We start from the raw sequence: 24975 nt of genomic DNA, 5'->3' as shown, positions 1-24975 counted from the left end.
TTACCTTCAGTTTTCTAGAGCCAGTCAAGGGCCATTTCAACAGCCTAAAGTGTTTTGGTAGAATTTTGAACCTTACACACAACAAATTCAAATGCTTTCCTGTGTCTGATAGGGGGTTTATGTAAGGTGGTCTATGGCTCTTGGGAAGAAACATTCTCACTCTATACTGTCTAACCCCATTTAGAGAAATATGTAGAGATGAAGATAAGAGAGACAGAGATGAGAGAGAGAGAGAGAGAGAGAGAGAGAGAGAGAGAGAGAGAGAGAGAGAGAGAGAGAGAGAGAGAGGAAGAGGGAGAGGGAGAGGGAGAGAGAGAGAGAGAGAGAGAGAGAGAGAGAGAGAGAGGGAGAGGGAAAGAGAGAGAGAGAGAGAGAGAGAGAGAGAGAGAGAATGAATATCAGAGAGGGAGATAGAGACAGATACAGAGTAAGCATAATATTAATCTTGCAAATTGATTCTCAATGACTTTCCCCAATACCTTTAATGGTACTTGTCTCCTCTCTCTTCCTGTGTAATGCCATTCCTGTCCCTCATTTTTGCTTTCATCCATCACTTTGTGTCTTCTTCTTCCCTCTCTAGAGTCTTTTCTTCCCTTGCTGCTGCTATGGGATCACCCTACTTTCCTGACTTCTGTGATCAGTTTGTGCACTCAACTCTAAGGATACAGAGCTAACAGCCATGTGTAAGATAGAAACTATGGCATTTGGCTTCACAATCTTGGTCTTTCATTATTCAATATCATATTTTTTGTTTCATCGATTTACTTGTGATTTTCACAATTTCACAGATTTTTTCGCAGTTGTTTTGTATGAAAAGCATATTTTCATTATCTATCCATCAATTGAAGGACTTCAAGGCAGTTTCCAAATACTTCTTTTAAGTTAACACCTTAAGAATTGTTTTCTAAACTTCAGAGTATGGAGTACATAATGACAATCTTCATTCACCCTCTTTGCTATAAAAGCACCTCTGCACACTGTCATTTCTTTCTCCACTTAACTCCAGCTCAGTGTCCACTTTTCACTCCTAGGTTTCTCTGTACATTTACTTGCATCTTGCACCTGGGATCAATATGCTACTCCCAATTTCTAAGAGATCATTGAACTTATATTCTATGCAGGTATGAGGTCATGTTTAACTTGTATTTCTGAGTCTGGCTTGTTCAATTTAGCATAATGATTCTGACCTTTCAAAAGCTTAATTTGCATAGTTATGTTATGAAAATTATCCATTGTAGTATTTCACTGTATAAGTGATATGTTTCAAAGAGGAAAGCATATTAATGAGAAATGGTGCATATTTCTATGGGCTAGGCTTCAGCACTTATATAAGTATTTTGATCTGTGACAGCTTATCCTCTATAACAGCATCCATAATGCAGAGAGAGGAGGTTAGGAAAGGCAGGGAAAGAGAGAGAGAGAGAGAGAGAGAGACAGAGACAGAGACAGAGACAGAGAGAGACAGAAGAAATCCTGATCCTGCACAGGACTAAGATCTGATCTAGTTCTTAACAAACATCAACTGTGATGTTAAAATGACAGTTATCAATGATATTGTGAACATCATGCAAGCCTTTATATACAGAAGTCACTTCTCCAAATGATGAACATGAATAAGGAACTTTGCCTACACAAGAATTACAAGGGACATACCATTAAATCCATTTTAAATGTTTCTTTAGGAAATGAATAATGGTAATATTATCTCTCCAAATTTATCTGAGTAACCCCAGAACTGATATTCTCACTTTCCAGACCTCCTGGAGGACTATATAAGAGATAGACTGCATTAGAAAACTATTTTCCTTGAAAGAAAATAAAGACTATAGCCTAATTTAATGGATTAATAAAAGATTAGAGAAAATATTTAATAATTTGGTCATTTGTATTAAAAAGTATGGTTTCATGGGAAAGAGGGCTCTTAACATTATCTGAAATCCCCAAAACAATAATAAGCAGATTTAATATAGGCTTGTATATGGATAAGTCAAATGCATTGTTTGATTTTTCTAAAATTTTTATTAGATATTTTCCTCATTTACATTTCAAATGCTATCCCCAAAGCCCCCTATACTTTCCCCCAGCCCTGCTCCCCAACCCACCCACTCCCACTTACTGGCCCTGGCATTCCCCTGTACTGGGGCATATGATATTCGCAAGACCAAAGGCCTCTCCTCCCATTGATGGCCGACTAGGCCATCCTCTGCTACATATGCAACTAGAGCCAGAGCTCTGGAGAGTACTGGTTAGTTCATATTGTTGTTCCTCCTATAGGGTTGCCGACCCCTTTAGTTCTTTGGGTACTTTCTCTAGCCTCTTCATTAGGGGCCCTGTGTTCCACCCAATAGATGACATTGTTTGATTTTCAATTGACTTAAATGTTTCAAAGGTAAAAGTTTTTCTTCAAATTATTGAAAAATCTTATTTTACATAATTATGAAAAATTCATTTATATTACTCTTTTCAAATATTATCATCCCCAAGATCATATGCATACAGATAACATTAAATGGGTCAATAAAGTTATATTTATGTATTTACATGTGTATTTTTGTGTGTGGTGTGTTTGTGTGCATGAGAGCAAGAGAGAGAAAGAGAAAGAGAGAGAGAGAGAGAGCAATGCATGAGAAAAGGTTGGAGGGAGAAATGGGAAGGGAAGTTATGCAATTACAAGTTAAAAATTTTTTTAAAAAAGTAAATATTGAACAAATTTCCTTTCAGGGAAGCAATTTACCCATAGAGTATCTAAAATCACTGGCTATACCTGGTGTATTTATCTAAGGGTGATAGCTGTCATTTTATATCTTGATGAGCAGCCACAGCAATAAACTCAGAGGTTTTTTGTTTGTTGTTTGGTTTTGGTTTCTCTTATTTAGTTCCTTGTGAATGGAGGGAGGCCACAGCAGGTCTGCTACAGAGTGGTGTTGAGATTAGGTGACTGGACTTAGAGAAAGGGATGGAGAAATGAAGGTCTGCAGACTTCCTGCTTTCTTGGCCTGAGTGGCCTGTAGGTTCTCAGTGAATGGCTGGCTGCTGTGCTTGAAGGTTGGGATAAATGAGTGGTGTTCCGGAAGTTAGGAAGGAAAGATCTGAGTGATTCACTGGAAATGGGTGCAGGAGGGGAAGGGGGGCTGCAGTAGGTGGTTTACTACAGAACTGGGAAAGATACTGAGGATATTTGGAGGAGAGGAGGGAAAAGTCACCTACCATTAGCCTACTTGCTTCTCTAGCTAGTGTAATCTGTAGGTTCCCGGGGAATCAGAATATACTTTAAAAGTATTTTTTATCTGTGTAGAATTATATCAAGATTATGAGTGAGGCAGCCTCATTTGTCAAGGATTGCTTTGTACCTACTATATAATTATAGATAATATTGAACTTCCTTCAATTACCTCTAGAGAAGATTATTGCTTTTATAAAAAATGAAAATATTGTTGTAGTTTCTGGATTTACATATTTTAATTAGACCAGATATAGATTTGATCAGCTAGCTTGTGCACATGATTCACACCTGAAAGCAACTGTTAAATTAGACTCAAGTTTAAATTTAAATATATATAAATCTACTACTGTATTTTTTAGTCTCAGTGAGTAGAATAACTGTGAAAAAGTTTGAAAACATTATTTTTAGTGGAAGAAATTTTACAACGGGTACTTTTTTTCTTAAACCACAATATTTGTTTGTCTAGAGCAACTTTGCATCTAAATGTGGAATAATTTCCTTACTCAATAAATGATGAAGTAAATACAGTAGTGGCAAATGGCAGATAAAATGCGAGCAAACAGAAGCAGCTGATATTTAGCAAAATGATGAAAAAAATTACCCTTGTCATGGTCATTTCATCAGTTATACTTCTAAGTTTTATGAAGTTTTGCATCATTGTAAAGGGAAGATGTTTCTATGGCAAGGTCAGTGCCAAATGGAGGAGGAAGGAACCACACTGCACACACAGAAACTACCTCCAGAAAAACATGCTCAGTTTTACTGTCTTTTCTGCTTAATCTTACATATTTTAATTAAAATAGAAAATCTGTGGCTGGGAATATGTATATGCTTAAATTTTATTTAAAGTCTATGAATGTTTAACATAAATTTATAAAACATTAGAAAACATTTACATTGTTAACATTGAAAAAATGCTGCTCCTTCATCTCTCTGTTTCACATAGCCATTGTCTATTGAAAGGATTGCAGTGAATTGAGGTGGACCCTTCAGTGTGAACCGAGGTGGATGCTTCAGCTGGAGCACTCACACATCAGACTGAACGTTGTTGTTCATGATATGGTTACCTATTTCATTACAATCACCTTTATTAAACTGCACTTTACAAATGAACAAAAAGTCACAAATTTGACAAATACCGAGCAATGTGTGTCTCCAGGGCCAATTATAGAAGGAAAAATTCCACAGATATATTTTATTGCATACCAATTTTGAGTGTAGTACTATTATTTATAAAGAACTACTAGCATAAAAACTAATTTAAATTATAAATAATTTTAAATAACTTCTGGTGCATTATTATTCATATCAGCTTGATAATGAGTGCAGATTTTCAAAGAGAAGAAACAGTGCAGAGAGCAAAGATGAAAATTAAATGAGTGGATTCAGGGTCTCTACTGAAGGTCAGCACTGCTGAAGCAAAGCCATGCTTCAGGGGCTACAGTCAATTCCATTAAATTTGTGGGGAATGATTCTTGAATTTCTGTCTTTCTCCAGGTCTTCCTCTCTTGCTCTTCTCTGCACCTCTTTCTGTAACATCCTTTCTGCTCATGGTTCTTGGCAGGATGCTAGGTTTTTCTGAGCTTGTGATGCAGTGAGTCTCAATACTACAGGCTCTTCTTAGAAGAAAACTCTCTTTTCTTATACTCTCTCTTGCTGTTTTCTTGACTTTTAATTCACAGCACTTTTATAATGCTTTTGCTACTTTCAACTGTGTACTTAATACTCAGATGAGCCCCAGATGTGCACAGTGTGATGTTTTACAAGTGACAATAGCAATTATTCAGAAACGCTTAAATGATGTTTGCCAGCTTGATTAGATAAGAATTTTTCCTAAGGGGCTCAAGACTCAGCAATAATTGTTGCTCCATGTGGTTTAAAAATGTGTAACCTAGTTAAGTTTTATCAAAAGACTATAAAATATGTCAATGAAAGTCACTTTAAGATTGTTTCCTTATTATGAGAATGTAAAGATTGCTGAGCTAGCAATTCCACTGGTAAACATTTTAGGTTACAATGGAAAATGAGGGTCTGCAAAGATAGCTCTGAAGGTAATGTGTCTACTGCACAAACATGAGAGGAATGTGCAAGCAAGGATGTTAGTGCCCAAAAAAAGGCATGGCATCCTAACAGTGACGGGCATGGAAAGGAGTATTCCAGGGCTAGCTGACTTCAGCCTAAGCTAATGGATGAATTTCTGGCCAATAGTAGATCTTTCAACAGAAAATAAAACAAGCAAGTAGTAAACAAAACCGAGATTGGCAGATTAAGTTACAATACCCAAGGTTGATGTCTGGCCTCCTTATGAATTCGAACATTTGCATCTCCCCATGCTCACATATGCACCAGTATCCCCTCCCCAACACACACCAAAGAAGAAGTTAAGACCAGAGTAATGAATAGTAAAGATGGCAAATTCTGAAAACTGAAGTTAAGTTATAATTTTGTGCCAAGGTTATTAATTTTAAAAAGTTAAAGAAGAAGATAAAATATTGGCAACAGAGATTAAGGATACCAAGAAACTTTGTTGGTAGAATGGCTTATAATTACACTTAGGCTCAAGTTCAAAATCTGTGCCTGACCAGTGACCTCATCTCCTAGCATGTGAGTCCTTGGTACTTCCTACTTTTGTCATGGGATTCTGGATAGTCCAATCATCACTTCAGGCCTCTGCCACTGCTGTTCCTTTTCTGGAAGAGTAATCTTGCTGTTTATGTTAAACATTGTTAAATATCAATCCCATTTTCATCCCCTGTTCAATTAATGTTTGTTACCTACCCAATCTATAAAGATTGTAGTCACACCCATAATAATTTGTGCCATCATATTTGTGGCTGTTTTTATTTAATATCTTCCATGGAAACACTCCCCAGATACAATATTCACTCAAAATCACCAAAAGCCCTTTCCCACCTATTTATCTCTTTGGTGTGTTCACAGTGTGTCTTCAGTGTTTTCCCCTTAGACGAATCATAGGTCATCTTCTAAGCGCTCTGAAAGTTTACTGATAATAAGTGTCAGAGCTATTTCTACAATACTGGAATAACTGCCTTTATTCTTCCAGTGTGTACTTATAATATTTGGATGCAAGGAAGTTAGATATTCTTTTAAAATTTATTGCCAAAGCTAAGGACTTGATTCACTTCCACTGCTTAGTGATGAGCCATTTGCACGCATTCTCTGTCAAAGAATATAATACCAGTGATTGGGCTTTTTTTGCAATTTTCAGTACACCAAATATATATATTTCAAATCATATATTTTAGAAAGTTGTATATCCTCTTATCCCCTTACTTAAACATGTCACTGTATTTTTTTAACCTATTAGAGTCTTTGAATTTGGAAAGCACATTGGAATTGAAATGTTTTGGAATAGGTAAACACCTTAGTGTAAAACTTGAGGCAAAACCAGGAATCTTCTAGGAACAAAATCATTTGACACAGTGAAATGTTTGGGGGTGGAGGGTGGGTTGTGATACAGTGTAATTGGTGTAGATAAATTATACTCGTTTTTTCCCACAATTTCCTATGTTCATCATTTTTAAATGATTTCAAAATCATCTCAGTAAAAATCCTTATTGCCTATAAGAAGTGGCGATATCTTCATTTCTGTATACAGACAGCTTTGTAAAAAAGTTTGGGGTTATATATAAGTGTGTTTTGCAATCAAAGAGATGTTTTGTATATTCAGCACTGTGGTTATTCCTTAGTTAGTTCGAGCTGAACCTAGGGTCTCTTCTGGTGGATGGGCATCAGAAGTTACAAAAGGAAATGGTGTGTTAGGTATAAACTCCTAATTTCTTGATTAAGACTTAATGGTTATGTGGAGCCTAAACTTTGTTTTGAGCAGTGTTAGTAGACGTTTGCTGTGCTGAGTAGGAACTGATGTATGCCAGCCTGTGTAACTCCAGGTTTTCATCAGGACAGTGACCTGCTGGATCGGCGGAAACATTGCTTCACTATGCAGTCTGAGTGTGGGGAGGACCTCTACTTCTCTGTGGAGTTAGAGAGTGACCTTGCCCAATGGGAACGAGCCTTCCAAACAGCCACCTTTCTTGAAGTGGAGCGCATACAGGTGAGAGTCTGTGGAGTTCAGTAGGTGTGGCACTTGGAGAATGTAGCACTTACTGGAGTACTCAGAAGATGTAAGCCCAGTTCTGTGAGTTTGACCTCCATATCAAATGCATCCAGTGTTTAACTGTTATTTAAAAATGAATAATTAGCCATATCTGTATATTCATTGATTTTTTTGCCTTTGTAGGCTACTTCCTATCAAATATTACTATAACTTGAATCTTATACAGAAAACGTTCTGGCTGTAGTTTACTATTTACAAAGTTCTTCCTGTTGAACAGACCTGGTCACCTAGGTGCTAGAAGCCTCTCTTTCATCAGTGCATTTTAAGTCTATGCATAGTGTGTGAGGCTTTCTCCAAGGGTTGCTTCTGGGACATCCCATGATTTCTAGGACTTTCTACCAGATGCCTTCCATAACTCTGCGGACTTCCTTCTTCCCCCTGAAGCAAAGGAGACCACTTTCACTGTTTTCTTTGTATGACGCATATCCTAACACTGGATGAACTTCTTGTCATAAGGTGATTTATTTTATTTCTGTATGTGTTGAAATTTAATACATTTTGCAAATCACAAGTGTCCAGTGAGTATTTACTAAATTGTAGTACTCCAATGTGAAGCTATATCTAGATCAGAATTCATAGAACCTTTCGTCTCTTGACTACATGAGAAGTTGAAATGCAATACCTCATAGAATTGGTTCTATGGTTGACCTGGAACAAGATACAGGGAAATTTGAAGTTAATTAGGTTCTTACCCCTTGAAATAGATTCATAGTTCAAGGACCATCATACATGGATACTTATTTTTCAATCACATATGACAGATATGAAACTAAAAGAGGGTGAAGTTAGTTGAATGTTTGGATATATCATTTTTTATTTGAAAATCTGAATATACTAACATGATGAATATTGTTTAATTTTGAAATAACAAATGTCTGTTTTGTTACCATTGTAAAAATTAGACTTGGGCCTTATAGTATATGCCTATAATCCCAGCAATTGGGCAGTAAAGGCATGAAAAGCAGGTAACTGTCATCATGAGCTACTTAAGGCAATTTGATTCCAGTTTGTGCCACATGATATGCTGTCTCAACATAATAAAATAAAATAAATAGGCAGAAAATGAAAATGTTATAACGTGATTAATACTACTGAAGAACTCAAATAAAACTGTTTTGAAATATATTTATATTATAAGGACTACAAAATAATGTTCTCTACCTTCAAAAGTGTCTATTTATTATTTTATACTTTATTTTATACCTTTATTAAGCAGTATAAATACTAGCATACTTATTTGAAAGGATGATCCAGGAAAGCAAACACTTTGAGTATATTCAACGTGATCATTTAAAGTTACAATTAAACTTTAGAAAATGCAGTGAATATTAATGTATAAAATACACAAGTTATAAATAAAATGTTACATATCCTAGATTAAAAGAAACATTGTGAGGTTCACTTAGGGTAATTTCCCTGACTCTATTATTTTCCCAGGTCAGTGAATTTTGGCAGTAAAGAACATTTGTTTCATAACTATAATCCAGTTCAACAATTACTTATTTTAGTATGACAGAGAGTATACTAATTTCAAAACGTTATTGCACATAAAGTTACTATGAATTGATTCCTTATTTAATCTGGTGCTAGAAATTTAGTTCCAAGGGCCATTTAAAATACTTATCCTATGTATATTTATCTATGGATGTTATTTAATATATAGTTATAAACAAATCTTGCCAAGCAATTTATCTTGGAGCTTTCATAAAGAATAATTTTGGTTATCACTTATTTTACACTGAAACCCATGTTTTATTAAATGGATAGTGTAACTATACAATAAATAAGCATTTCTTTACTTAAGTGTATAAAATACACTCAGTACATCTCTTAACATTATACGATATAAAGTAAACTATTAGCTGACTTCAACTTATCCTATTTATTTGCTTCCATTTAATGATTTTTGAGGCAATGTAACTTAATTTGCAATGTTCAACTTAATGAGAAAATTTGGATGTACTATAATGTATTTTTACCCGAAATCTTTCCTTTAATGGCCATACATGAAAATAGCAAATAATTAAGCCTAAATTAAAAGAAAACAATATAGCCTAAAATGTTCCTTAATGTTGATATTAGTTTTCATAAATCACTAATGGCTTAATACAGCTACCTAAGATATCTACATATTTAGCAAATACAATTATACCTAAGCACGAGCTTTCAATGCCCAATAATAATGCCTTCTAATTTATTATTTTAACTTCAAATAAATATTTTGTCATGGTTATAAATTTTTTAATGCAAACTAGGCTTTAATCATTTGAATATAACAGTCTCATAAAACCAATCTGATAATTATAGGTATTTGTGAGAGACAATATACTTTGAATTAATTTAATACAAATTAATGCAATATGAGCATTGGTATTTGAAAGTTGCTGAAAAAATTTAGCTCCCTTATATGTGAATTATGATTATAGTTCATATAATTCATTGCTCTGTAGCTTGAAATCAAACTCTAATACAACTAGATGACCAGATATAACAATGTGTTAGGTTGTACATAAGATCCATGTTAGTTCATATCTTATTTATGATATTTTCCTGTTTCAGTATTCATATTTATTTATCTTTACAAAATATTTACAAGTAAAATTATAATGCTATGGATCAAACCTAGGGTCTTACTCATGTTAGGAATGTATTCTACTACTGAACCATACTCTAGTCAGCTACTAGTATTACATTCATAGAGATCTCATATTCCTCTTGATAATGAGTTTATATAAGCCACATGGAAACTACCAATATTCTTTGTTTTCTCCAGTGCAAGACCTATGCATGTGTGTTGGAGAGTCACTTAATGGGCCTCACTATTGACTTCAGCACAGGCTTCATCTGCTTTGACGCAGCAACTAAGGTAATATGCATCAGGTGGCAGGAGAAGTAGGTACCAAAACGATCACTCAAGAATGCATGAAAAGCCTTTGAATTACTTGCAGCCTTTAAAATAATTGTACATTGGATTTATGATCTTCAATTTTATCTATGGAACATAACCTATTAAAGCAATGTTAATGCAAACAATTATAGCAAAGTAATTTCATGCCACTCTGTCCATATATACATATAAATATAGAAAGAGACTATTGGTAAATATTTTATATAGAGAGATGTATTATAGGTCAGTAGATTATAGATAATAGATGAATAAATGATATATTGATGAGGTAACAGAAAGTATACACTGATAGATGATAAATGATAGGTACTGATTTATTCTCCTTCCTTAAAAAAATATATCTTTATATGTTTGGAACAATTTCTTCCTTTGCCAATGATTTTTTAGAGTTCCTTCATATTTTTTTCTGAGTCAAATGTAGATGATGAATGTATGAAAAACATTTTTTTCAGTTTTATAGTTGATATCTTAAACTTAGTTACAGAATGGTGCAATTTGGGTGTTTGGAATTTCTACTAGATACCTGTTATAAACATATGACTTAATATGAGTGCTATGTGTTCTGATGACTTTCACATTTCCAACATACTCTGGTCCATTGGAACAGTAATAGCCTTTCTTCAGCAGTATTATCTATAGTCATTCTTGTTTATCATCGTGTAACATGTAAAAAAGTTAAGGTATTACACATCATTATTATCAGTTTGAAATGATCTTACACCTCTTCTGGTTCTGATCTCATAGTCCTTGCTGCGGTATCTTCTTTGGGCTTTGAAATTTAGAGAAAGAGTCTTGCTAGTATCTCCATCAAAAGAAGGACTAGCATAGTGTAAGTGGAACCGTACCCTCCCATTGTTTCCGTGGTTAATAAATAATCTGTTATAAACTTTCTCTTAGGTTAATGTGTGCACAAAATTTTTGAAAGAAAATTTATAACAAATACAATGATACATGCATGAGGAAGATAGAATATAGTTTGTTCAGGAAAGAAGTGGATCTATAGGTGTGTCAAGCTAGAAATGAAAGTAGCAAACCTAGCATATGTACAGAGTACTTATGATGGTTCAAGATGCAGCACCTATGATTGTCATTCACAATGTCCCAACTGTCCACGGACTGCTAGTGGAGGTTTGGTGTTCACAGGAAAACCCAATGTTACTTGTAGAAGAACAGATTCTATCACAAAGAATGTGGCCTTTGTGTGATACATAAAGGATATTCATTAAGAATTCCTTTTTTTTAAAAAATTTTAACATTTTTTTATTACGTATTTTCCTCAATTACATTTCCAATGCTATCCCAAAAGTCCCCCATACCCTCCCCCCTACTTTCCTACCCATCCATTCCCATTTTTTTTGGCCCTGACATTCCCCTGTACTGGGGCATATAAAGTTTGCAAGTCCAATGGGACTCTCTTTCCAGTGATGGCCGACTAGGCCATCTTTTGATACATATGCAGCTAGAGTCAAGAGCTCCAGGGTACTGGTTAGTTCATAATGTTGTTCCATCTATAGGGTTGCAGATCCCTTTAGCTCCTTGGGTCCTTTCTCTAGCTACTCCATTGGGGGCCCTGTTGTAGCAACATTTCTGATACTTTAATAAGATTACTATCAAGTGAAAATAAGCCTGTGAGTATTACTGTAATGAAGTAACTGATTTACTGATTAATTAACCTGAGTATTAATTTGTCAAATATACTCAGCTATTGATTAAACTGACTTGAAAAAAAATCCTTTAAAATGAGAGTTTGTTTATTTAATCAGAATGAGTATCCCAAAAGTCTATTCTCGATCATGTCTTAGTCTCTAAGATTTATTTTATGAAGTTGATAATTTTTATGTTACTTCCATTGTAAAAAGTAACAGCCTGATTAAAACAAAATGCACACACTATATTCTTCACTATTATGGTACGTGTTGACAGTTTTAAGGATAGTCACAGAATGGGGTTACTATTTCCAAATTCACTTCAGACATTTTTTCTTACTCTCAGAAGAAACTTTCTATTGATTATTCTTTGTATCTTTAACTTTTTTAGAATTTTTAAAAACTACATATTTAGTTTATTTGAAAATTTTGCCTACATGTATGTCTATGAACCACATCCAAGCAGTACCCATGTAGACCAGAAAACTCATCAAGCCCTCTGGAACTAGGTGGAATTATCCATACAGTTGGATGCCATATGGTTGCTGGGAGCCAATCCCAGTTCCTCTGCAAGAGCAACAAGTGCTCTTAACTGTTCATCCATCTATCTAGCCCAGAGATCATTTTTAATTAAATATAATTACATTATTTACCTTCTCCCTCTCCTCTTCCATTCACCCTTTTTTCCACACCCCATTTTCTTTCAAATTTATGGCCACTTTTTCTTTAAATGATATTGTTACAGGCATATATTCACATATGTTCATAAATATACAAATACAACTTGCTGAGTCCATTTGGTCTTGCTTGTCTGTTTATGTTTTCAGGGCCAATTACTTGGTATTGGATAACCAATTAGGGGGCTCATCTTGGGGAAGTCTTTAATTGCCTCTACCACTTCTTTGTCTAAGGAAGAGGCTCCAGGATATTCTCCTTTCATATTAGCATGTATATTGATACGTTATGATCTTGTTTAGGCTACCATTTTTCTGACATTATCATATGCATCTATTTCCTATCATTTATAAGAGACACAAACTCAAAGTTGATCCTGATACTCTGGATCTTACAATCTTTCCACTCCCACTTTCATGATGTTTCCTGAGTGATAGAACCTAGTGGGGAACCCCCCCCCCCCACTCAATTCCTGATTTGGCATGCACCCAAAAAATCACGAACAGACCATCCTGATGTAAATACACAAGGTAGTTTAATGACGGAGCTCCGACATGCATCCCACACAGGAGATAACGGATGTCGGCCACGAGGCTTGAAAGCTAGGGGTTTTTATGGGGTAAGGGGCTTAGGGGTGTGGAATTCAGAATAGCAACACACTATTGGCTTATTCAAACATCAGCAGAAAAATTACATGTACGTGCAGGGTGTCAGAGTTCTGTGAGTTGTTGACTCAGTTCAGATTGCCCTATTATGTTCTCACATTCCTCTTTATCTATATGGTCAAGCTGTTCCCAGGAATGTTTTAACTATGGGGCATACCCGGGTTTGTTTTTCTTTTTTCTCAGCCCCAGGCAGCCTCTAGGCTCACAAACAACCAGCAGTTTCTGAGTACTTTATATGACTTACAGGTCTTGAAATTTCATCTTTCTTTCACTGAATATTAGGTGTATAGGTTGTATTGTAGATATATCAATTGGAGTTGGAAATCCAGTGATCTCTGCATTTTAACCTGTCATGGTTTTCTGTTATGGCCAGATGCAGGTGCCCTCTCACCAGCCAGCCTGCACTCCACTGTGGTTACCTCTCCCCTGTAGCTCTGTCCCTTGCCCAATCTTTCTGTTTCAAAGCCTGGCTGAATTCTGCCCCAGCTATGTTCTTTACCTCCTTCCTACCTGAGTCACTGTGAGTGGAAAACACCAGACAATCTTAGTTTAAAATCAACAGATGACACAACCACTGGGCATGAAATCTATTGTGCTGAACTCATCAACTATTCTATGTTGGAAATTCTTCTGGTGGCAGAGGTTGCCACCAGGTCTAACAGTTCCCAATCTACATACTGCAAACCCTTGCTCTCTGCCTTACCATTAAAAGAAGGTTATTCCTTCCTTGTCCCCTTTTCCTCTCTCAGATCAGGAAAGCCTGTCTCCTCCTCTTTGCCCAGTGATTGGCTACATGTCATCTTTATTAGCCAATCAATTAATTAGGGAGGATTCCCCTACACTTAGACATCAGGAAAATGCAAAAAAAAATGACTCTGAGATTCTACATTATAGCCATCAGAATGGTTAAGATCAAAACTCAACCTGCTGGAGAGGTTGTAGAGCAAGGGCAACACTCCTCTACTGCTGATGGGAGTGCAAACTTGTACAACCACTCGGGAAATCAATTTGGTGTTTTTTCAGAGGATTGAGAATAGTTCTACCTCAAGACCTTGCTATATCACTCCTGGGAATATACTCAAATGATGTTTCATGTCGCCAGAAGGACACTTTAACTATGTTCATAGCAGATTTATTACAAATAGCTAGAAACTAGAAACAACCTAGATGCTCCTCAACTGAAAATGGATAAAGAAAATGTGGTTCATTTACACAAATGAATACTACTCAACAATTAAAACCAAGGACATTGTGAACCTCATAGGCAAATGATAGAACTAGAAAATATCCTGAGAGGTAACCCAGTCCCAAAAGGAAACATATGGTCTGTACTCACTTAAAGTGGATACTAGTCATAAAGTAAAGGATAATTATGATAAAATCAACAGACCCCCAAAAGCCAAATAACAAGGAAGGCCCAAGGGAGGATTGTTGAGTCTTTCTCAGAAGGGAAAACAAAATGGATATTGGAAGTCGATGGAAGGAGGGGACTGGGTAGAAGAGGGATATGGAGGGAAGTCATATGTAGGGAGAGTAGGAGAGAGAGAAGGAATTTGACTGCTATGGGTGTGAGAGAGACCTCAGAAGGTCGATGAGGGTGATTCTAGCTGAGACCCATAGCAGTAAGAGATATGGAAGCTGAAATGGCCACTCCCTGTTGTCAGACAGGACTCCCAGTAGAGAAATAAAGATAGCAACCCACACATAAAACCTTTGACCCAAAATATTTCCTGCCTGCAAGCTGCCCTAAACTGAGACCAGTTCCTGACACTATTAATGATACTCTATTATGCTTGCAGACAGGACCTAGCATAACTCCTCTGAGACGTTCCACCAAGCAGCCAATGGAAAAAGATAGAAAAGCTTATACCCAAACATTAGATGGAGTTTGGGAAGTATTTCAGAAGGAATAGAAGAAGGATTTGGGGGCCGAAAGATGACAGGGACTCCATGGAAAAACTAACAGCATAACAGCATCATCTAACTTGGAGCCCTAGGGACAGCAAGCAGAGAGTGAGCATGGCCTGGACAATATATATATATATATATATATATATATATATATATATATATATATATATATATATATGTGTGTGTGTGTGTGTGTGTGTGTGTGTGTGTGTGTGTGTGTACTGGCTAGTTTTGTGTCAACTTGACACAGCTGGAGTTATCACAGAAAAAGGAGCTTCAGTTGAGGAAATGCCTCCATGAGATCCAACTGTAAGGCATTTTCTCAATTAGTGATCAAGTGGGAAAGGCCCTTTGTGGGTGGGACCATCCCTGAGCTGGTAGTCTCAGTTCTATAAGAGAGCAGGCTGAGCAAGCCAGGGGAAGCAAGCCAGTAAGGAAAATCCCTCCATGGCCTCTGCATCAGCTCCTGCTTCCTGACCCGCTTGAGTTCCAGTCCTGACTTCCATGGTGATGAGCAGCAGTATGGAAGTGTAAGCCGAATAAACCCTTTCCTCCCCAACTTGCTTCTTAGTCATGATGTGTGTGTAGGAATAGAAACTCTGACTAAGACTATATATATACATATATATATATATATACATATATATATATGTATATATATAGTAGTTGAGCAGCTTGGTCTTCATGTGTGTCCCCCAACAACTGGAGCAGGGGCTGTGCCTGAGTCTATTGCTTGCCTTCCTATAGATCCTGTGCCCCTAAATTGACTACCTTCTCTGGTTTCAGTGAAGTAGGGGAAGGACTTGAGTAAGGGAGTACTGCAAGGAGAGGAAGGGCTGATATTGGGATATAAAGTGAATAAATAAATATATTTTTTAAAAAATACTTGACTTAAATATTTTCAATTAATTTAATTTATCTTATATTGAAATTATTAATTAGCTTGCATACAAGTATTTTTATTAATTTGAAGATAAATCTTGGAAAACTTCACATATTAATTGAATAAATGAACTTTTTTTTTTTTTTTTTTTGGTGTTTTTGAGACAGGGTTCCTCTGTGTAGCCTGGGCTGTCCTGGAACTCACTTTGTAGACCAGGCTGGCCTTGTACTCAGAGAACTGCCTGCCTCTGCCTCCCAAGTGCTGAGATTAATGGTGTGTGTCACCACGCCCAGCTAAATGAGCTATTCTTAAACCTTACAACTTTATGCTGAAATTAGCAGTATTTAACCATTATTTCTAAGTATCCCATATTTCAATGGATTTTGTCTCAACCACAAACATGTTATTTTCTGTAGGCAAGTAATCTGTGTTAGGAGACATTGTGTTTCAGTGAATTGCTTTATGATCAGTGTAAAGAGAGAAAAGCAGGTTTTGGCACACAGTTTCAGAACCTCTAGCTTACAAATCAGTACTTTGTTTATTCTGGACTTGTAGTAGGGCAACACTGAATGACAAGGAAGACAAAAAGATGAGAGCCCCTTGTATTCTTTGTGAACATGGCCTTAATGACCAAGCTTCTCCTAGTCGGTTCTCTGCACATATGTAGAGATAGCACATAGTTGAGCTGTTCATAAAACACCTCTGCAGTGTGGTCTTGAGGAGGACCTTAACATTTGGGCCTTTGGAAGACTCTTCTCCAAACCATAGCGAAATCCATTATGCTTGCTTTTTGTTTTGATTTACTCTAACAGCAATATGCTGTTGCTGTCTTCTGAACATGGTACCCATAAGGACTCTGCATATGAGAAAGCCACTGTTAACTTTACTGTCTTCGCTGCTGGTAGATAACTGTGAAGTTCTGCCACTATGAGGATTTCCTTCCATTTGATAGTAGTAGATTCCTGTGCTGCATGTAATTCTATGCCTTGGTGTGTCACATGACACTCAATTTATGATGGGCAGCTCAGGTCAGGGTAAGTGGGTCACCCATTGTCAAATACTATTTCAAGTAAGGCCAAATAGAAGAATAAGAGCTTTATTTCAAAGGGAGAACAGTTGTCTGCAGATGTTGGTATGGCCTTGCTCTAAAATCCAAAGGTTCTTCTGTGATTTACCTTATATGACCTGCCAAAGGCTTCAAACAGTATCTCTGACACTGACACCTGAAATACCACCGGGTCTGCAGGATCATATGGTCCAAGTGGTAGAGCAGCTTGTTCAGTGGCCTAGATCTGCTGAAAAGCCTTCTCCTATTCCAGCCCACACAAAAATCTGGCATATTTCCAAGTCACATGGTATATGGACTGGGGTAACACACCCAAGTGAGGAATGTGCTATCTCCAGAATACAAATAGGTCCATTAAATGTAGTGTTTCTTCTTGGTAGGATGGACCTGGTGCAATAAATTATCATTCAGCTTAGAAGGAATATTTCTGCATGCCCCATACCACTAGACTCCTAAAAATTTTACTGTCTTCTGCACTGGCCACACAGGAGCTTAAAAAAGAGATGTTGTGGGAACCACTGCTCCTGCATCATTCAAGTCCTTGATGGTGGCATTAATTTCTGCAATTTCTCTAGGGATGTGATTTTTTAATTTATTATTTTCTCTAGTAGGGTCAATTCTAAAGTCTTCCAGTTAGCATTTTCAACCATAATAGCTCTCACTGCACAGGTAAGGGAACCAATGTGAGAATTCTGCCAGCTTCTAAGTTTATCTATTCCAACTACATATTCTGGGACTAGGCAAATCACAAAACAATAAGTTCAAAGGCCAACTGTACCTATTGTGTGTCAGACTTCAGCCAAATCTCCATTAATCACCTGACTCAATAAGCTCCTACTTTAAGTAGAGGAGTAAAATATATTTGGAGATCTCTTGTAATCAACATAAGTTCAGAACCAATATCCTATAGACTCAAGAAAATCTGATTGTTTCCTTCCTCATTGTAAAAGGCTTTTACTCTTGTAAAAAGTTGTAGGTCCCTCTGGGGGAAGGACTGGAGAAATGCTGCAGTAAAATTTTTGGAATTTTATCAAGTTCCTTCCTCAGGGGAACCTAGCTGTCCCTTCATTCAAGGGGTTCATTGCTGGTCTGAAAACTGGCTCAAGTCTGGAAATTTATTCATGGACTAAGCTTGCCTTTTGCCACCATCCAGAATAGCCTTTATTTCATTTGTTTGAGAATCTTTCTGCTCAATTGGCTCTTTATATATTTCATTCCTGGAAACATTAGGAGTGATTAGCTTGTACCAAAAGTTTATGTGAATCATGCCATCATAAAATTCCTTTTGCCTGTGCAGATCATTACATGTTAAATTATTATGGTCACAACTTTCTCTGTAATACTCATTATGATAACTATGATCACCTTTGTTTTTGTTCATTGAGAGCTGCTACCTGCCACTACCATGGGTCAAACTGATTGCATATAATATGTCCAAGTGAGCAGTAACATCTCGAACTCTAAGTTCTGCTACACAGAAAAGGACAACAAAACTCTGCAAATATTCTGGTGTCTCTCTCTCTCACCAATTTGCATTTTATAGGATTAGTACAGGGCATGCCTTCTGGGCCTTCCCATTGTGGTGGATTAGATTTTGCACACATACCCACTCTAGCATTGCAATTTCTCTGACCCTTAAAATCCTTTCATCAACACTAAGCCAGGGGATATAAAACATTTCCAATTCCGTCCCAGGAGGCCATCTTTTGACAAATGCTTCAGCATTTTTTTTTTTAATTTTGATACCTTCCTAAAATTTTTAATTTCTAATTTTTTAATTTTTAATTTGTAACTTTTTTATTTTTATGTCTTTTCCAATTGAAGGAGCTGGCATATTAAACATTGAATCTCCACTGAGAGGAACCATATCAATAAACTCAGCCTGAGTCAGTTTTATGTTCCTTCCACCATTATAACACAACCTTAAAATTTGTTCCCAAATATATTCCCCAGACTTCTGTGTGAACGAGTTAGCAAATTCCTTAAGCTCTTTAGTAGTGAAGATGCTATCTCTTATATCCGGCTGTCTCTAGAAGTGTGTTTGTTTCCAGAGCCCTAACTAACCATTTAAGTGGTAATGGTTCAAAAAGAAAGGATGAATAATGAGAAGAGATGATTACCAGTAATAGTTGCAAGACTGGAATTGTCTTGTGCTGAGAAATAAAAGCAATGAAAACAATACACAGAAAATAAAAATAAACCATTGCACTTTGGTTTGAATGTATATTTCCATTTTAAACTTACATTGGGGCTAGAAATGTATCTCAGTGCTGTAGTACTGATGTGGCATGCACACAGGATTGGGTTATATTCTAAACAATACAAATGAGAAAAACATGTTCATATACTGGAAGGGCAGACTTTGCTTCTCAAGATGGCAACAGTAGAATTTAGGTGGCAGTGTAGTGGAAGTGAGGCAGAAAGAGAGCCAATTATTTCTAGATGATATGGTCGCTTTCTCTATGTACTCTATGGAGTTTGGAAGCACTCATTCAAACCCTACCACTTGCAATAAATTTTAGGATTTGAAAAGGGAACTGTATCTTATTTGACAGTCCTAGTACCTGACATTGTTCATCACAAAGCCCATACCAGCATGCCTAGAGCTCCCTGCGTGCCAAGCACTGCTCCATCACAATCTCCTTCTCTAGTAATTGTTTTCTGCTTTTACAAAGTTAGTGAAAAAATTATGAATTCTTGAAGTTTTCTGTGCTTTAGTGAGTTTCTTCAGCCTTCCTGTGTTTTATTCATCTTCTTGGCTTCTTCAGTGTTTGAAGCCTGTTTTCCCTTTCCAATATTTTACGTCATAGCAAAGTAGCTGCACACTATATGATTTTATCCGGAACTATATCTGCTACAATACAATTGATATATGGCTTCCAAGCCTATGGAAGTATAAGAAGAAAAACTTTGTTATTTGCAAATTACCCAGTATCTAGTTTTCTGTAACTAAGTCACGCATAAAATTCAAATCCCTGACAATTAAAGTTCTGTCTCTTAGCTATATAGGTACTATTTAATTTTTAAAAATATATAGTACATAAACAATAATAAATAGCATATTAATCTAGTTGTTAGTTTTTGTTTTGTCAATGTGACAAAAACTGGAGTTATCTGAGAAGAGGCAACTACAATCAAGAAAATATCTCCATAAGATTGGACCACTAAGGTACATCAGACCACTCCTCTCAGTCAAATCCTGACCATCCCTCTTCATGGTCTAGCCTGCATCAAGGAACTTCTTGCAACAAATGGAGACCAATACAAAAAAAAAAAAAAACCCACAAGCAATCAAAATGAAGAATCTTAGAACACTCCAATACATATGGCTCAGGGAACGTTGAAGAAGAGGGACTGGTATAATTGAAAGAGCCAGAGGTTCAGGGTGTCTGCTATGAGATATGTCTCTTAGTAATGTCAGAAGCTGGGGTCATGATTTAATTGTATATGAATTTAGTTCTATAATCTCGATTCTGGACTTTCTGATTGAACCTGATTTTAGACTCCCCATGAAATCTAGATGGTTTTCTTCATTTTACTTTCTTCTATTACTAATTTCAGTAACCTCTTATTTATATTGTGTCTTCCAGATGATACTCCTTGTAATATTTATCAAGCACCTTTTTGTGATAATTCTACTATGTTTTATGACCACTACTCGACACTAGGAATAAAATAAGAGGCAAAGCCTAAAATCTGCTACAAAGATCAGGGCTTGAGTGATTGCTTTTACACTGTAGAGGAGACTACAGCTTTATGTAGGCACAAGTACTTCTCTCTGCCTCTATATCTACATGACTCACTCGTGGTGTACAGTATTATCCCACGAGGTTCAGTCTAGTCTAAAGTGTGTGCTTCACTTGGGCTGAAAGCCTTGCAGAGTTCTGGCCTTTACTTGCATTTTAAATTATCTTCTGCTCTGCCCCAGGTGTGAGAGCTCAGACTTATGCTATTCAAATGCATAGGATATCATTGATTCTAAAATTTTCTTCAAAAACGTACTCACTGGTGGTCAGAATTCAGGGCTTTCATATTATGAGTGTATATTGTCAGTTCACTTCTGTGGGGACTAGAATTAGCTCAGGACAGCCCAAGACCAAGTTTCCAGAACAAAGGATTTGTACTTGCCCCAAAGGGACAAAGGACAGAGAATAAGAGACACAAGTAGGAGATAGAGGATGAGGGAGAAGGAAACAAAGAAGAGGGGGAAGGGACATTTGTCCCTAAAGGTGGTAGGGGTTGGAGGTGCATAAAAGAGTGCCTTTGGATAGAGAGGAGACAGTCAAGGCACATAAGCAAATGTTGGTTTTTGAAATGGAAAGGGGAAACCACCTGTTAGAATGAGGTGTTCAACTGTAATTGGGCATGTTAATTAGGTGAGCTAAAGGTTAGGTGAGCGAAAGGGGTCTTTTGATTGTTGGACTTCAATCCTTTGGTAGTCAGCCTCAGAAGGATGAAAATTTGGTCAATAATGGAATAGACTTTGACAGTTGGATTTTGAAATATAATTTGATGTATTTTAGCAAGGTAAAGGGAATGGAGGAGAAAGACAAGGCCTGCCAGAGCCATTTTTGTCATTCTCAGGCTGGCTTCATTTCTTTCAACTTCTATAACAGTAGTATACGGTAAAACTTGGAAGAATTATAAACTAGAACTTCTTCCTGTAGACTAAATCATAGTTCAAAGATGGACAATGTCTTCAATAAGGAAAAAATATGTGGATAAATAGAATACCATGTAAAGAAAGGAGTGAAGAAAAGTATACTCTCATCTAAATCTGGTATATTCCTAGTTTCCACTTTCATTCTTTATCATTTGTATAGGTATAAACTTGTATATTCTTGGTGCTCTACTCTTAGTGATAATATAATTACATGCACATGAAGACCTAAACAACATTCCTTGATATCTATAGCGAATAGTAAGACTAGTTCTTAGATGAACCTTCAGATTTTCCATCACTTCTATAAATTGATATCATGTTTGAATATGGCACAAAACATCATCATTTAAATCATTTCTAAATCTTAAACAACACCTGATATAATATGGATACTGTGTGAGCCATTATGCTATGCTGTGAAAGCATCAGTTACATAAAATGTTCTGTCTATTCAGCATAGGCACAATCTCAAGAAATCATTCTCTTTGTGTTTACAGAATCTATAGAAAAGTTTAAGCATAATTACATCATTTCTGCTTCGATTTTTTCTACTACCTTTTATAATTTTTATTTCATCTCAAATTCATGGTCTGTACTTCTTTAACCCAATAATCATATTTATTATATTTCTAATACATATAAATACAACATACTCATTCCATACAAAGTTTCTTGTATGTGTGTGTTTTCAACGAAAATCTGTTTTAAAATGTAAGAAAAAAACATTTATTCAGGTTTCTTTTTATTCTTTTTTCTACAGCAGTATGATTTATTACTGGATATTTCAAAAATTGACCCAATCTTAATGATGTATCGTATTCAAATAAATAGTGTGGGGGAACTATTTTCACTACTCTCCCATGTAGGAAAAGAAGCTTAGAATAGCATCAGAATTCTTATGAAGAAATGACAACACAGAGCTCTGTGTTTGATGATATTGATTTCTGGTTTGTCATCTTGCTCTATAAAGATCCTGACGCTAAGAAAATTAAAAGTATATACAATGGAAGCTCAGTTATGATAATTATCAATCTGTGATTAGCTGATATTTGATTAAGGAAATAGTTTCAGAAAGTCAAAAAAGCAAATGAAGATACATGAAATAATAGCCATTAATAATAGCCATAGAGAATGGAAGGTAGGATTTATTCTTATTAACTATGAAATATGAAGAATAATGTTAATAATTATAGCATCTATGTCATGGCAATAATTATAACTATTGCATGTCTCTTGCAAGAACTGAGGTTGGGGTCTGAAAAGCCGCAGGATGATATCTCATTCCCATCCATCTCCAAGGCAATGCTACTCTGAAGCTCAAGGATAGACTACAGGATGTTTCCCATATGCTCACTGGAGTGTTTAATGAGTATTAATGATATATGTTCTGACATATTAAGCAATTGTCTTCATTAAGAGAGCACACAGTGTTCATCATGCCCCTCAGTTTCTTCACACAAACTTATATTTAATCTGAAGTCATACATGCATTAATTGCTCTTTAAGATTACGTTGACACCAAAATACCAACCTAAGGAAGAATACTGATCTTAAAACTTTACACATTTTATATTGTAAAGGTATTATCTCTTTGTTTAAGATTAGTGCTAAATATTTTTTAGGCTATTGTGAATAAGAGTGTTTCCATGATCTTACTCAGCATATATTTTATTAAACATATAAAAATTATTAATTTTGTAATTTGTTATTCAACGTGCCATTTTTGAAAATATTAATTATAAGTTTTCTGGTAGAAGTTTTGGTTTGTTTTATCTAGAATACCATATCATCTACATATAAGGGTAGTTTGAGTTCTTTTCCTATTTGCATCACTTCCCCCTCTCCCATCTTCAGTGAGGGTGCTTCCCCACCCACCCACCCACTTAACCTCACACACACTCCCACCTCACTACCCTAGCATTCCCCTATGCTGGGCCATTGAGCTTCCACAGGACCAAGGGCCTCCACTCCCACTGATGCCAGATAAGGCCATCCTCTGCTACATATACAGCTGGAGCCATGGGTCCTCCATGGATACTTTTTGGTTGGTGATTCAGTTTCTGGGAGCTCTGGTGGTCTGTTTGGTTGATATTGTTGTTTTCCTTATGGGGTTGCAAACCCCTTTAGCTCTTTTTCCTGTCCTCATGAGAATTGGGCATATCTTATTTCTGATCCATTCTGGCAAATCTTTGTTTTTTCTCACTTTGTCTTCCCCTCAATTAGGCATCATTGTTTTGGGATCAAAGACATGTACTAAAGGTTTGTTTGCATTCCAGTCAGAGAGATTAAAGGTCTGTGACATGTCTGCATCCCTACAGATTTTTATATATTATGACTCAGTTCTTCACATTTTCATTTTTACTGCAAAGGAATTTTTTCTTACTTAATATACCTACATTAATATTTCTTTGCTCTCTACACCTGCTAGTCCACCCTCCCCATGAAAAAAAATCTGGATCCTCTTCCTTTCTGTTTCTTATTAGAAAACAACAGGCTTTTAAAAGATAATAATAAAGTAAAACATAATATAATTGGAAAAAAGGAAAGTAAAACATACATCTGATTTGAACAAAACAAACAGAAGGTAAATATTCCAAAAGAAAACACAAGAATCAAAAGCTCACTTATTCACACACTCGGGAATCTTTTAAAAGTACTGTACTGGAAGCCAAAATATATGCAGAGGATCAGGTATACACTCTTACAGTCTCTCTTCATCATGCCTCAGTCTTTGTGAGTCTGTATGAACGTTGATTATGTTACTTAAGAAGGCCTAGTTTCCTTGGTGTCTTCCACACCCTCTGGCTCTTACATTCTTTCTGCCTCCTCTTCTGCAGAGTGGGTGGGAGATCAAGAACCCTGAAGAGAAGGAATTGATGGAGACATCCTGGTTAGGAAGGACTGTCCCCAGGTCTCTCAATTTCTATCTGTGAATCTCTATATTAGTACCCATCTGCAGCAGGAGGAAGCTTCTGATGGTGGCTGAACAAGTCACTGATCAGAGAATATAGCAGAATGTCATTAGGAGTCATTTTTTTATTTCTTTTTTTTACAATAGTATCATACTATTTGATTTTATTAAATTTTCTTAGGAGACCTAGTCTCAGCTTAATAGTCACACTCATAGTGTCATGTATCTGTTTCATCTCATTGAGTGTGCCTAGAGTAATATTAGAGATTGGTTGATAACTTCCACA

The 24975-nt window shown here is 36.3% G+C and overlaps 1 protein-coding gene across 17 annotated transcripts in view; it reads left to right on the top strand.

Moving 5' to 3' along the window:
* Nucleotides 1-24975, top strand: part of Sntg1 (syntrophin gamma 1) — an 878005-nt gene that overhangs the window by 790246 nt on the left and 62784 nt on the right. For all 17 annotated transcript variants that reach the window (XM_085835546.1, XM_085835535.1, XM_029469832.2 and 14 more), the window contains 2 exons: nucleotides 7146-7298; nucleotides 10135-10227. In XM_085835546.1, coding sequence (XP_085691672.1) covers nucleotides 7146-7298; nucleotides 10135-10227 — 246 coding nt within the window. The remainder of the gene's footprint in view (nucleotides 1-7145; nucleotides 7299-10134; nucleotides 10228-24975) is intronic.

Source organism: Mus caroli, unplaced genomic scaffold, assembly GCF_978045245.1.
Source record: "Mus caroli unplaced genomic scaffold, Mus_caroli_1 scaffold_1, whole genome shotgun sequence".
NCBI lineage: Eukaryota > Metazoa > Chordata > Mammalia > Rodentia > Muridae > Mus > Mus caroli.
Note: the sequence above shows the minus strand (reverse complement) of the source record. Positions and strands in the feature narration are given on the sequence as shown.